This window comes from Haliaeetus leucocephalus, unplaced genomic scaffold, assembly GCF_000737465.1.
Source record: "Haliaeetus leucocephalus isolate CR32 unplaced genomic scaffold, Haliaeetus_leucocephalus-4.0 Scaffold68, whole genome shotgun sequence".
Taxonomy (NCBI): Eukaryota; Metazoa; Chordata; class Aves; order Accipitriformes; family Accipitridae; genus Haliaeetus; species Haliaeetus leucocephalus.
In genome coordinates, this window is record NW_010972504.1 from 1,386,080 (window position 1) to 1,401,052 (window position 14,973).

The window sequence follows — 14,973 nt, forward strand, 5'->3', positions numbered from 1 at the left end:
AAAAAGCTGACCCCAAAGTGTACAGCCCAGCAATGACCCAAGCAGTATGGGGGCAAATAGCCGGGTTTTGGGTCACCTAGTTTCTTGGCTTGCCACTAAAACAGGCAGCTGGACGTCGGACTGAGCCCCGCTCCAGCTGGCAGGCAGTGCCAGCAAGGAGCAAATCACCAGTGTTGTGCCTGCGTGGTGGGGAGGGCTGGAACAAAGCTGTGCTCCCAGGGCTGTTTTCTCAAGGAAGAAGCATGCCGGGGATGAGGGTATTTATCGGCCAGGAGATCTCACATTTACTCAAAACAGCCAGGAAGTCTCCCAAGAACTGCTGGTCCGTTTGATATACCAGAAGGTGTACCGAGCTCATAGGGTGACTGGGGCCAGTTCTTAGAGTTTACCTTAACAGAAAACTCCACTTCTATTTCCAGAGTTACAGAAACCACAAAGATATCAGACCATTTAATCACTTGTTTTACTGCCTGCGCTGTATGTTGTGGTGAGGTGCCGCATACCAGACTGACGGGTTTTCGCTGATGGCTCCTGTCACCACTGTGTTGCTGCCGGGGCACGTCCCCGGGAGGGATCCAGGGCTCCCCATCCCCGCCAGCAGCTCCTTTGCTCATCCGCTCCGCTCTGTGCCCTCCGTCCCTTGGCAGCAAGCGGAGGGGCAGCTCAGCGCAGGCTCCAGCCCCTCCACGCTGACCCTGTGCTTGCAGCATGCCTGCCTGCCTGCCTGCTGGGCTGGCCGGGAACCGGGGGGGTTCCCTCCGTGGCCTCCCTGTCGCTCTGGCTGGGATCTTCCAGGCATGTCGCTGTGACCACTTCGACACCAGCAGGACAGCAGCGCCTGTTGGACACTTGCTCTGCTGGGGCTTGGTCGCTTCTGCTGCTTCACCAGGAGTCTTCCCAACCGGCAGGTGCCCTGACAGCCTGCACATGGGGTTTTTCCATTGAGGTTTGGTGCAGAATGAGAATGACTAATATCTTGCAATTGCTAAGAAATGTCCTCAGTGTGGTTCTTCCAGTGTCACCACATCTCCTCTGTGCACGGTGACTTGTGCTCTGACCTCCAAATCCCTACAGAGCAAGCCTCCGTGCTGCCTGCCCGCTGCTGTCACCCTGTCAAATCTGTGATGCTTTTAGCTGAGCACTGCTGGTGGCAAGGATGCCGGTTACAGAGGACGACGGGCGGGTTTGGGCTGGGAGCCTCCTACTTGGAGCTGTTTCTCCTCCAAACCCAGCCAATACTCCCTCAGCCCTGGTGACACAGCCTCTGTGCCAGCAAGGAGGAACAGAGGAGCTTCCCACTCGCCTGGCCACGGGCGAGCCCACGGCAGGCAAAGCCGCCTCGGAGAGCCAGCACACAGGGATGGAGCATGTCCAGCGCTCATTCCCAAAGGCAGCATGGCGGGATGGCGATGCAGAGCCGTGGCCACGTTGCCTCTGCGCTGGTGGATCCGCGCTCTGCCAGGAGGGCTGGGAGTGATGTTTTTCTTGGGCCACGAGCGAGTCAGCGGTGCCAGCAGCAAACTTCATGACCTCAAAGCAAGGTAAGTGCCGCTCCCTCAGACTCATCTCTCCCACGTCTCGTGGAGCAGTGGCTGCTCCGTCACCATCCTCGCCTGCTCCAAGCTGAGCTCCCACTCCATCCTGGCCGGGGGAGGTGGAGGGGCAGCGGGCGCCCTCCAGCCCCCCCTCCTGACCAAACAGAGGGGCTGAGGTGGGGTCTGCTTGCAGACACCGGGATCCCCTCCTCCTAGCAATGCCCACGACTGCTTGCCTGGTGCTAACTAATCCACCTTGCACAGCAATGTGTGTGGCCGGTGCTGCTTTTTCCTTCCCGGTGGGCAGGAATTGGGATCTGGCTGTGGGTCTGTGAGGACCACTGGAGCCCAGCACTGACCATGGTGCTGGGTCCTGGTCCACGCGTCAAACTAGGTGTGAAAACATGGAGAGAAGGGCCGGCAGACTTCCATCTGCCCTGAAAATCTTCTCTTGGGTTGAGACTTGAAAAGACTACGACGGCTCTAAGGGGCCTTAAAAGTGAGCTAATTGCAGCTTCAAAATATTCACCTGGGAAAATGGCACCGCGCGGACAAGGCGGCTTTGGACGGCAGAACGACACACGGCACGTGGGAGCTGGAGACAGAAGGACTCACAGCAAAAGCGAGATGCAGCCCTCTGACAGGGCGGACCAGCAGCTCTTGGGTGATGCTACTGAGAGCTGTGGCTTCTCCACCCTTTAAAACACAAAGGCTGACCCACTCCCTCAAAGAAGTGCCACAGCACAGCCGGGCTGGGCCCCCGGGGTGCCGGGCAGGGCAGCGATCTCCTCGGCCTTACAAAGCCGGGTCAGGAGCAGCTACGTTTCCAGCAAAGGGCCCCGAACGACATCTCTGAGCCTCTGCTCCCCGGGATGGCAGAGCCTTTCAGGCTGCAGCTCGAGGTGGCTATAAATCGCCCATTTGTCAGTGGCCTTACTATTTTGAGAGCCGATTACAATGTTTGCCTTGGGTAACCAAGGGACCTGAAATGCTGCGATTTATCCTCACGCGGCGTTATCTGCCGTGGACCCTTGGCCGCTTGCTTGTCAGGCCGGCGGTAACGGGGCTGCCCTGAAGATCCCTCCTGCCTTAATGACCGCGGAGCATGGCATGAGGCCATGCCGATCCCAGGCAGGCAAGGGGGGACGGGATTTCCTCCACAAATTAAACTTCCACGAGATAAGGAGATCAAACACTTGCAGGTGTGCAGCAAACAACTTTGTAAAGGGGCAGCACTTGGAAAAGGGTCTGTCTGCTGTGGGCGCAGATCTTCACCCCACTCTGCCCCGCAACCGAGCACTGAGTTTTGGGATGAGGACCGGCTCAAGAGACACAGCAGCCGTCCCTCCTGGAGACGGCATGTGCTCCCAGCTGGGACCGGGGCGATGCAAGCCCCACACTGCCCGGACTCCATCCTGCTACCTAATAACAGTGGTTTTATATATATCTCTATCTCTCTGTATATATCGCTGTCCAACCCAGCTCTTAGCTCAAGTGCCCTCCCCGTACCCTGCTCACACAGGTCCCACTCCTGCTGGCATGGTCCTGGGCTCATGGGCTCCCCCGGCTCCATCCCCGCACGGAAACCTTGAGTGAGCACGATTTGCATTTCCCGTCTGCCAAATGAGCAAAGCCCAGCTCAGCAGTTTCTTCCCCCCATCGCAGCATGCGTTTGAAGCGGAGCGGAAACGGCGAGGAGCTGGAAACACTAAAGCTTTATCTCACCATCCTTCCAGACATTCATTTGCCATGTTTCTTCAGCAAAAAATGTAAGGGTTGTGCCATCCAATCTCCTATAAATACAGCCATCCCATCACCTTGCAGCTCCTTCTGGGGCTCTGAGGTGCTGTAAAGCTGCACAAAATAGGTACTAAATCTTATTCTCAGATCAGTAACAAATGTTGCGTTATTATTTAGCCAGCAATACGCTCAGTTTAAATTCCCTTCCACTGTAGAGTAAGCGCGTTACGATTCCTCCAGCACTAAGCCATCTTACAGGCAAACTCCAGATCCATTGTTATGAGACTCCAAAACTGTGTATTGGAGCAAGTGTTTAAGAACAATTTATTTCCCCCCAGATCAGGGCAGCAATCTTGGCAATGAGTGTCATTAGAAAAGCCGAGTTTTCTACTACGCTGAGAGATCTGTGTGTGTTTTGCTGCAAATAGTAAAGAAAAAGAAATCCCTTATTTTTTCCTAAGGAACCAAATAACATCTCTGAGTTAATTGTAGAACAAAAGAGGCCTTGATTTCTGCCATCCATCATGGAAAGGGCTGGATCCAAATATACATAAATTAAAAATAAAAAGGTATAAACAATGCTTCCTTCCTAAAGAGCCTCCTTGGTAAACCTGGACCCCGACACCCTCCCGAGCCCGGCTGCCTCCAGCTCATCTTCCTGTTTGCGGACCCTGCTCCGGCGCGGAGCCAAGCTCCCGGGGAGGCTCCGGGCACTTTGTACCTTCTCAGGACCAGTTCCCTGGAAAACAGTTTGTTTTCAGTAGCATCTCAGATCAAACAAAGACCAAAAGGCTTTCCTTCCTCCCTGGCACCTTCGTTTGTGACTGTCCTTCGTTTTCTGTCCCGGGAAGCTGTTGCCTCTCGGCTGGGTGAGCTGGACACCGAGCCTTGTGCCTCCTCTGCTCCGAGCCGCACCGATGTGTTTTATTGCAAAACAGGACCGAACTCCCCCGCAGAGCCCAAGCTGGAGGGACCGGCAAGCGAGTGCTGCTGCGGGAGCCTGCGTGGGGGCACTGGGGGGGCTTGGGGGACACGGGGAGCGCCGGCCCTGCGGACGCCCCGACCATGCAGTGGGACCGCTGCGCCTCTCTTGTTTTGGAGCCATCGGCTCCTTACCCCTTCAAAAAGGGCCTGTGGGGTTTTGTTTGTTCATTTTCCTGCGAATTACCGATCCTCCGGGGAAAGCCTCTGCTTCCACCTCCGAGAGGATTACAGCAGCCACAGAACCAAATCCCTCTGTTCATTACACCCATGTAAATCTAGGGTAAATCCTTTTAAGCCATTGGGGCCACTCTGGGCTTACCCGGACATAAATGGCCATACTATAAATAAGACCTTGGTTTGATTAGAGAACTAAAGGCAGGAAAAAAGCACTTAAAAGATATCCAGGGGAAATATAAGCTCCCCGCCCCCCTGCAAGTAGTTATGCTGACAATGATGAATTAGTCCATGAATGCCAGTCAGAGAGTGAGTCATGTTTCATAAATAAATTACACAAAGATGTTCCCCATCCTGGAGTAGTCACCCACAGCAGATTTCCACAAAACACGACAGGTGAGAAGCCAGACCTGGGGGAAGCAAAGCACACCCGGAGCCCACAGCCTTCAGCCAGGAGGCAACTGAAGTCCTGCTGGTCCTGACGCAAGCACCCCCAGATCCTGAGGTGGGTGACATCTCGCTGGGCTCCCTGCAGCTGCATGGCAGGAGGGGACTGGCCGGGGCAATAGAGGGGATGGAGAGAGCTGAGAAAGGGGTAATAGGACTTGATTAACCCCTCCCCAATGCTCATCACTGCCCCTTGGGGACTTCAGCAGCATCCAGACCCACATGCCATGTGGCTCAGAGGAGGCACAGCACGATACGATCCCCCAGGAGCTTGTGTCCCTGCGCGGAGAGAGCCCGAGCTCTGCACGCTTCTCACGCTGCTGCTACTGTACCCGTGTCTGCATAGCCATAAGGCCCCACTGCCTTACACGGGTCTTTCCTTGGGCAGAAACCAAGCATTACCAGCTTTGTTACTACTATTAATAAAAATAACATTCTGCATATGATGAGCATCTTTCATCTTCACAAGCTGCAGCGCAATTGTTTTGCTCTGCAGCCGCCCGGGATGAAGGCGACTGTCCCCGTCCAGCCCACGGCACCGCTGGGCACGAGGGTGGAAGGGAGGGTGAACTCCGGTCAAGTACGCAGAGAGTCTGGAGAGGCTGAAAATAATTGTCTAACTTGAAAGGTAGCCAGGGCAAAGGAGCCAGCAGTGCTATTCAGAACGCATTCATGGGCTTTTAAATGACAACAAACGGCCATGCCTTCAGTTTGATGTTGGATTGAAGAGGCTGCATCTTCAATCGTTTGTCTAAATTTTGGATTGTCACTCAGGCAAAAGAAAGGCAGGCATGTATTGTTCGAAAGCAAGCAAATGCTTTGCAGACCTCTGTTTAAGTACCATGAATACAGCTTGTTTCTGGAGGACTTTTTAGAGCCCAGCTGCAGTCTCTGTGTACACCTCCATAATAGTCATCTAATCCGGGACATTTGTAGGCTGAGATGCAGCTAAACATTCAAAATTAAGAATAATTCAGTGACCCCATATTAAGCACGTATCTTCATTATGGTTGATGATAGAGCCACAAATTTCGGGCAGTGTCTGTTCAGCCCTTGTTGGAGACAAACCGATATGGAGAAGCTGCTAAATGGGGTTTACACCCCATGTCCTCACCCCCCTGCCCCGGGGCAGGGAAGGGCAGGAGCAGCAGCGAGTGTTGCCTGTGCCGGGCAGCTTGTCTCCTCCAGCAGCTGCTCACCAGCGGAGTAGCGGCACTTTCCTCCTTCTCTCTTTTAAGAGAAAGAGGCTACTGTAAGTTGCAGTCTGCTGCAGCTAAATAATTTGCTGGTGGTCAAAAATAAGAGCTGGGAAGAGAACTCAGGCCCTTGGCTCTGGCTTTTCACCCCGTTGTGTCTCCCCCAGCCTTGCCATACTTAGATGCAAAATTATCAGCAGAAGAGTTTATAAAACGTCAAAACAGTTTCTCTCACGTCAGCTAGACAATTTGTATAAATAGTGCCTCTTTAAAGAATCTTCTGCCAGCTCAAACCTCCCTTTAATCTCCTTGTGATTTATTGTATGCTATTTTTATGGGATTTTAAAACAATCTCTAATGAAGAGCGAGGACAGCAAGTTCTGTGCTGTGCAGAAGAGTCCTCAGCGGTGGTGGGTGCGTGGCAGGCACCGAGCTCTGGCAGGATCCTGTGTTAGCTGCCACCTGCCAGGTGCCTGATAACAGCCACACAGAAAGGCTTTTAAAAAGAAATTGAGAGGTAATTTCCTCTCACGTTACACGGGAGGTGAATGCTCAAAACTGCTATCGCTTGATGGGTGATGTCTCTATATTGCTGTGCAACAAGTTGGAGAAGCACCTCTGGGAACGAAACATTCCAAAAAGCTGCATTTCCCAAGTGTTGCAAAGCCACTTGAAAGAGCAGAAGAAATCATCTCGGAGTCCTGTTTGTTCTGCAAAATGAACAGGCTATCACATGCCAAGTAGGGTCAGATGAATATGAGGAGAATTTCTGGAGAATATCAGGAGAAATTCTGATTTACAGGAGACTGGGCAGGAACAGCCCTTGGCTGGGATGCAGAAGACAGCAGCGTTGCAATGGCACTACCCGCAGGGAAATGGGGGGGCCAGCCTGGTCATTAGCTTTGCTAAATCGGCACTGCTGCATGAGGGAATGATGGGGTTTGTTCAGAGCTCTGCTGCTTCAGTACAGGGACCCGGGATGGCCACAAGCATCAGGATATCTCACTCCAGTTGCCGTTTTCCTCCCCTTCTGCCAAGTTTGTCGGGGTGTGCTGGGCACCGGTGGAGCAGCTCTCCAGCAAACCCGCCCCACACACAGAAGAAGGTGAAGCTCATGCCACAGCGGTAAATGCTTCGGTGCTGGCATTACCTGGGCTTTGCCAGGCCTGGGAGAGCTGCCAGCTGAGAAAGAAAAGAGCCCTGCAGGTTCGGGGGGATGCAGCGACTGCCCACAGCCTCTCCGGCAGCACAGGACCGGCATCACACGCACCCTGCCTCGCCAAACCCAGACCCAACACCAAACCGCAGCCGGAGGCTGGGGGTGTCGAACCCAGGGGTAGGTGCGCTGCGGCAGCGGCAGCTCCCACGACGTGTCCTTGGCTGCTGGGATGACAGTGTGGCACAAAACGCAAAGGCAGCGCTGGGCTTTCTGCCCGGCTTCTCCGGCATGAGGCGACGGGGTGGGACAGGGACCAGCCCACTGCTGTGTGATGTGTGGCAGCACCAAAAGTCATCTGGTGTTAGTGGGGAAGGGAGAGGAGGGCTGAGACCGTGGAAGGGTTCTGGCTACTGCACAAATGGGGATCAGCTGTTTGCAGCAGCCCCCAAATCCTTTTGGCCCGTAACTAATGGGTCAGCAGGAAAAACACAGCGTGATTGATACAGTTCACTCGTGGCCCCGGGTACTTTGAGAAAAAAGGAACAGCCTTGGGCAGGGAGAGCTGGATAACCAGGGGGAATCGCTGCTCCCATGGGCTGGGAAAGATCACTGCCGTGCGGGTGAACAGATTTGGCATCAAATGGGGTCCTGTGCCGGTTGCTCTGCCCTGACTGGGGCTTCACCCACTCCATAGCCGCACCCAAAGAAAACCATAAAAAACTCCAATTACAATGCAATTAATTTTGAAACACACAAAACTATCATTTGTCCAAGCCCCTGTCCCTGCGTTCCAGGGGCTGACAACAAGGAGCCGTTTCAAAGCTGCAGCTGCTGCGTCCCTGCTGTCTGGCGGGCAAACCCACCGAGCCATACTGGTTTGACAGCCCTATCTCCCTCCTACACAGGCGCTGCGCTCCCTAACAAGCTGAGCGAGAAGAGCAAACAGATACACTCACTCCCAGGTTTCAGGAGGTTTAAAATCCAAAGCCACATAATCCAGCCAAGCAAAACCACATAGGGAGCGTAAGTAAGTATCGCACCAGTTCTTGCCGTTTTCCAAGTACAGGTTTCACTTCTGGAGCAGCATCTCCCCCTGCCCAGGCGCAGGGCAGCGAGAGCGGCTGGCCGTGCCCGCAGAGAGCAGCCCAGCAGCCGCTGCGGCGAGCACCCTCCCGGGGAAAGGATGCCATCCCCGTACGCGGAGACGACTGCTGCGGGGGAGATTTACTGGCCCCCTGGACTTAAAAGGAGCGAAACTTTTCCTGCAGCGGCTGTGGGGCAGGAGGTGACAGCCTGCTCGGGAGAGGTGCAAACCCAACTTGGCAGGCAATGTCTCACGGCAGCCTCCCCGCTCACCCAGCATGAGAGTTTGGGCCATGTTTCCTGCCATTGGCAGGTTGTCGGCGTGTGCTCGTCCCCACCACGGTGCTCTGTGAAGCCCGGGGAGCGATGCCGGTTGCTCCGTTGCCACCGGCAGTGTAAAACAGCGGGGAGGAGGGATGGGCTGTCTCTGCAGGAGGTGCCCAGGTCGCCACGCGTGCTCCTTGAGAAATCAGGCAAAGCCACAAATTGCTGTCTCCCAGGAATTAAAATACCGAGAGAACGTCCGCGATGCAGGTTATCCTAGTGCTGCCGTGGTCCTCCTGGCATTAACACTTATTACGACCACCGTGACCTCTCCTGCTGTCAGACCCTGGGCCAAGGCTATCCCGGAGGGCTGCGGTTGCCCGTGCCGTGGGCTGCCCGTGCCGTGGGCTGCCCGTGCTGGCGGTGCAGGGGCACAGAGCGGCGATGCAGAGGACGGGGGTCAGCGGCAGCAGAGGCTGGGGGGCTCCCACGCTGCTGCACAGCCAGACATGGCTGGGCACGGGCATCGGCACGTCTCGAAGCACCATATGCCAGCTCCAGCCACCACTGTGCTATCCGAGTTCAGCGTTTTACACGCTCTCTAGCTTTACTGCTCTGCTTTAAATAACTTTCAGGACCAGCCAAGACTGAGACTATGCACTGCCGTTGCACTGGAGAGCAGTGAGCAGCAGATATACATTTGCACCTTTTCTGGCTGTTCAAACACCGCGGGTGAGTCACCAGGAGAAATCCTCTGATTTCCAGCACAGTTCAAGCTCAGGGAAAGGAACGTGGAAGGGAAGAAGAGCTTTCCAGATCTGATTCTCCACTGACAATTTGCTTTTGACAGGGGTTGAAATCATCTTTGGAACAAAATCTGGATTCTAAGGACAGTGAACTTTGTCTTTCAGCAAACTTGTATGTGTACCAGGGGGGAAAGTTTTCTTCAGGTTTTCCCACCTGTGAGAAATACTGACAGCATTTTTTTTAACATCACTGTGCCCCCGTATCCAAAGGGGCAGGTGAAACAATGCCCAAATGGGAAGTTTCAGAAGGAAACCAAAAGGACCCTGCTCCTGTCCAGTCCTTCCCAGCTCACAGAGCACTCTGTCAAGACCAGATTGACCCTCCTCTTTCCATGGACGGGGAAACTGAGGCATAGAGCAGTGACGTGACATTGGTCACCAAGGCCAGGCTCCAGACTCTCATTCTGGCTCGTTATTCACCAGCCCACAATCCCTCTCTGTTAAACCAGATGTTACCCTGCTTCACATTCACATCCTCTCTCTGCTTTGCTTTCACTTCCTTTCAAGGCAGGGAAGAGCCAGGACAGCACTCGCCACTCACCACCTCTTGCTTTATGAGCTGCTGCTTTTTTTTTTCCTTTAAGGTAAACATTACATTTTAAAGTCCCAGAAAAAAACCCCTCCTCCACACCTCCTGGCACAAGAGCAGAAGTAAGGAAAGAGAATGCAGTATGTCGATGCCTCAAAGCGATGAGGCCCGGCTGCAGCCGGGGCACAGCGGTACCATGCGAGTGCAGGCTTCGGGGGGCCGGCCGGGAGCCCCAGGTGGGATGCACAGGCAGGGTACTGCCTGCAAGGAGGCTGCCTTTTTCTCCCTGCAAGTGTTTTACAGCCCCACCAGAACAAAGGCGGCTGTCGCTGTTGTTGACTCACAGGATAAGATCATTGTTGCGGGATTTTTTTTTTCCCCTGCATCTCTGTGTCACTTAGAAATATTTTTTTTTCTAGAAAATCTGTTCTTCTCCCCTCCACCCCCAATGTGAGAAGGGAATCTGTGCTCAAAGCCACAGCTGAGATTGCAGATAGACCGTTCCCTTCCTGATCCTTATCTCACCAGGATGTAGGAGGACCCTTGGGGAATAGCTGGAAGCCTTTCACTGGAGCCATCCAAGAACCGAGCAAGCTGACTACAGCCTTTAAATGGCAAATCCATCAAGTGGTCGGGGACCAGGATCTGAAACGCTGTTTAACCCCATCGAACTACGACATCCCTGGGCTCTGCCGCATGGGAGCCACCCTGGCACACAGCCCGACCTGCCCCGGGCACGGGCTCCTCCTTGAGCCGCCTTCTCCGCAGAGCTCTGCGGGCACTGCTGCGTCAGCTAAATAACATGATCTAAAAATACACCTTCGAACCCTAATCTAAACCGAAGCCTTAAATTGCTGGCTCTCAAACTTACTCCAGCTGCAACCCACTCACAGGCGGGTAGCTTTGTGTGACAGCAAAGCCACGGCTGGGTTTCTCTTGGTCTGCGAGTGCTCCAGGGATGGCCCCAACTGGGCAGGCAGGAGCAGGGGACAGGAGAGCCAGCTGGATGCCACGAAGCAGGACTGGGAGTAAAAGGTGGGGGGGACAAAGAGGGGTCTGGTCCCTTCCTCCACCTCGGGCTGGGTCACACCAGCACTTCTGTTGGAGCTCATCTAGAGGAGGGCCATGAAGATCATCAGAGGGCTAGAGAACTCACAGTCCCTCCTGCTGCCAGCTTTACCAGCCTGCACAAGGCGGCCTGCTTCAAATCACAACTCTTTTTATGAAAAAGTATTACTGTATGTGGCAGCAAAGGCATCCAAATACTCTAACCACACCGACACAACTAGCAGAAGGTTTATATATTATGGCAGCATATATTTATGTGTATACACATGAGTACACACAGAGAATATAGCCATGAGCAGCGATAAGTGGAGGATTGTTAAGCACCGATGTACGGAGCTCTGCTGCCTGAGCTCGGCCATATGTTTCCCTAAGCCTCTCAGCAGGAGCACAACACATGCTTACAGGAGCGCAATTTGGTAAGAAGTAAAGGAGGGAACCCTTCGGTCGGTATCTGGGGTTGGATGCCTGTAAACAAATAGAGAGAAGGGGAGGGCAGAGCTGGTTTCCATGCCAAAACACTCCCTGATCCCACGCTCCGGCCCCACTTGGCTTCTCTGTGCAGGGAGTGTTTAATCACTTTGCAAGCTGTAAAAACCTCCAGCCCAGTGTTTCCTGATGCTGGGGCTGAAGGATGCAGTGGGAGAAGAGCCGAGCGCCCACGGAAGGAGGATGCAGGGCCACGAGGAGGGACGCAGCATCCGCAGCAGCCCAGGGCATCCCTGGGCTGGGGGTGACGCTGCGCTCATGCAGGGCAGAGACAGCGGAAGGGCAGAGGTTCGTCCTCCGTTGATGACAGAGGAGTTGCAGCAGCCCAGCAACCTGGTTCTGTCATATTTAGGACAGGAAACAGATGCTGCCTGGCGGAGGAAACATCTGAAGAAAATAAGTGCACCTTGTGCCTTCCCCAGCAGGAACCTGGTGGGAACAGGGGGTGCTGGGTGGAAACGCCCCGATTCGGCCCCAGTCAGGGCAGGTGCAGCTCAGCTGGGTTTGATGGCATCACCCTCGGCTGCATCAGCGGGGATAGGGGCCCAAAGGGCTTTTTTTCCTTTGGGTCTTTTATTTCTCCTTAGAAGCACAGGGAGCTGGGGCAACGAAAGCAGGGATTAGTCATGTACCTGCTGGGGAAGGCAATGGTTCCCTCCTCTTGCAGTAACGCCTGCAGCAGCCCCTTGTGCGATCTGGCCTGAGGGTCATGAAATGAGCTGATGAAGCATTTCTCACCTCACCTACAGCCTGGGAAACATGGGCTCAGTGTACCGCACAGTCTGGGTACGAAGCAAAACCCCTTCCCTCTGCTCAGTGGCAGGTTTCCAGTCCCAGGTCACACACCTGCGCAGGCACAGGGACACAGGTTTACTGAAGACAGGCTAAGAAAAAGCTATGGGACAATCTATTGTATTAAATTTTATGGGCTGGTGAAACAAAACCTTGCGCAAAGGCTGCTCGATTTCCTTCTTTTCCAAAGCACCTTTCTGTAAGCGGGTGCTGCTGTCTCATTGAGCCAGATCAGAGTATTTTTGGACCATGAAGCACCCTCCTGCCAGCAGCTGGCCTCTGAGCCCCTCACCCAAGCCCGGGTCCTCTTGACTGCATTTTGCTGTGCTGCTCTTTGGGCAACCAGAAATCCGGCAGCCAGGGTCCGGGCTTCTTGTTACATCCTATAGTACCTTAGCATTTATAGAGAGGTTTGTTCCGTGGCAACATACCAGAGCGTTTCACTGTAGCTCCACCAATTTGAGAAACAGTTTCCTTAAACAGAGCGGAAAAGACAAAGCAAATACTCTTAAAGGAAGAGCCGTTAGCAGGGGCAAAAGCAGTGCCAAAGCCTAACGTCAGCTCTCGCTGTCAACCTGCGCTTCGCTGCAGGAGCCCGCCGGTGGGCTGCCTGCAAGAGCCTTGCGCTGCATTTCACCGACAGTCGGAGCTTCTGGCTCCTGCCCCAGCAGCTGCAGAAATATTGGGGCCAGCCCAAGAGAGAGGGTCGGGGATGGGGAAACGGGTACCCGGGAGGCTGAGGAAGCCCCGCATCGTGTCAGGGCACCAGCGGGGACCCGGACCCGCGGGGAACCGCTGCCACCTCCCGGCAGCTGCGGGAGCCCGGGCAGGCTTGGTATCGACGGAGAAAAACCCCCGTGAGCAGGAGCAAGGCTAAGCTCTCCCCCGCACCCAGCTACCACCCTGTTCCAAACCTCTCACACCTTTTGCCTCGGAAATGCAAAGGAGGGAGTTTGTTTGGGGAGTTCGCTAGGAACCTGCACTCGGCATTTCGCTGTCCAGAGCTTAATTAGCCGAACACAGAAACATACACACAATTGTTGCTTCAGAACACATGATCCAAGAAATACGTCTCGGTGCCTGTGCCATTTCCACCCCACTCCCGTTGTTCCCACGCTGTTTCAGCTGTTGTATCCAGCCCGGACAGACTGAGGAGCGGGGCACAGCTCAGACGGTGCTGGCTCCCTGCTCCGGTGTGTGGTCTGCGCTGGAAATAACCAACTCCGACTTCTGGAACAGGATGTAAGTCCTCAGAATGAAAGCGTATGTTTCTTTGAACTTCTGTATTTTGAAGGCATAGACGATGGGGTTCATGGCTGAGTTGGCGTGAGACAGCAGGATGCCCAGGTACATCAGAGGCTGCGGGATGGTGCAGGAGGGGCAGAAGTACAAAATGCAGTTCAGGATGCCCAGAGGCAGCCAAGACACTGCAAACAAGAAGAGAATGAGGGACAGGTATTTGGCCATTTTGTATTCCTTCCCACAAACTGTTCCTCCTCCTGGAGGACTTGCTGAGCTCAGGCTTAGTTTTATCCACATGATGTAGAAAATCTTGGTGTAGAGGGCACACATGATGAGCAAGGGAAGGAGGATCCAGGTGAAGAAGCTGAAATACACCACATAATCCATTCTCATCACAGCCAAATAGTGACACTCGATGTAGCTGGAGCTGCCCACGTGCTGGTTCCACCCCAGCATGGGCACCAGCCCCACCAGCACAGACAGGATCCAGCAGAGTCCCAGAATCACACAAATCCTTTTCTTTGTGACGGCTGTCCTGTACCTGGGTGGACAGGAAGCATCAGCCATGTTTGATGTTAAAAAAGAATACAATATTCAGGAACTTGTGCTTTTAAGCACTCATTTCTGGTTGGTCTAATTTAAGTTAAGCACAGTTCTGTGCAGTTGGTCCTTAGCAGCTTCTGATACTTAAAATGCATTTTGAAACTACAGAGGAACCCCCAAACAGTCACCGATCCCTTTTAAATGACAACCCACAGATGCAGGGTCAAAGCCTTTCCTCAGAAATACTGGTTCATTTTGACTTGCATCAGTAGAGAAATATGGTTGTCTCCCAGGGGAAAACATAAAGACCACCATCTTATTCAGACTTCAAGCATATACACATTTATGAGCAACCCTTCCCTGACTCTATGTAGCTTAAGATTTTCAGGCACTGCTGAATTTCCAGGAGTGCCCAGACTGCTGGTGCTCCATTGCCTACATTTTGGGAACTTCTGCCTTTGCACGAGTTTCTCTCAGAGAACTGATGATGCGTGGGAAGCCCTATGATGCTGCAAATAAGGGAGAAGGAAAATATAAGGGAGGAGAGAAATGGGGAAATATGATGAGATGGGACCTTTGCCCAGACTCACCTGGTTGGCAGCTTCACTCGCAGGTACCTGTCGACTGCGATGGCCAGGAGAGACAGGATCGAGGCATGAGAAAAGATCATCATCAGGCAGCACACGAACAGGCAGGAGTAGAAATGGATGATGACTCCCAGGCTCACCATGACGGCCAGCGGCATGACAAGGATCCCCATGGCAATGTCAGTGAGTGCCAGGGAAACGATGTAAAAGAAGGTGGTCTTCTGAAGAGCTGGGTTCAGCTTCACTGCCCAGATCACCAAGGCATTGCCCACCACTGCAAATATCCCAATAACAGACTCTATCGTGATATAGATCACATCCAGGTTGCCTACTGACAT

The 14,973-nt window shown here is 53.7% G+C and overlaps 1 protein-coding gene across 1 annotated transcript; it reads right to left on the reverse strand.

Annotated features, from left to right (window-relative positions):
• Positions 1–13,430: 13,430 nt before the first annotated feature.
• Positions 13,431–14,973, reverse strand: ADORA3 (adenosine A3 receptor). Its single transcript, XM_010579727.1, has 2 exons — positions 14,639–14,973; positions 13,431–14,046 (listed from the first exon to the last, which is right to left on the reverse strand). The coding sequence occupies exons 1-2, from the start codon at positions 14,971–14,973 to the stop codon at positions 13,431–13,433; spliced, it is 951 nt and encodes a 316-aa protein (XP_010578029.1).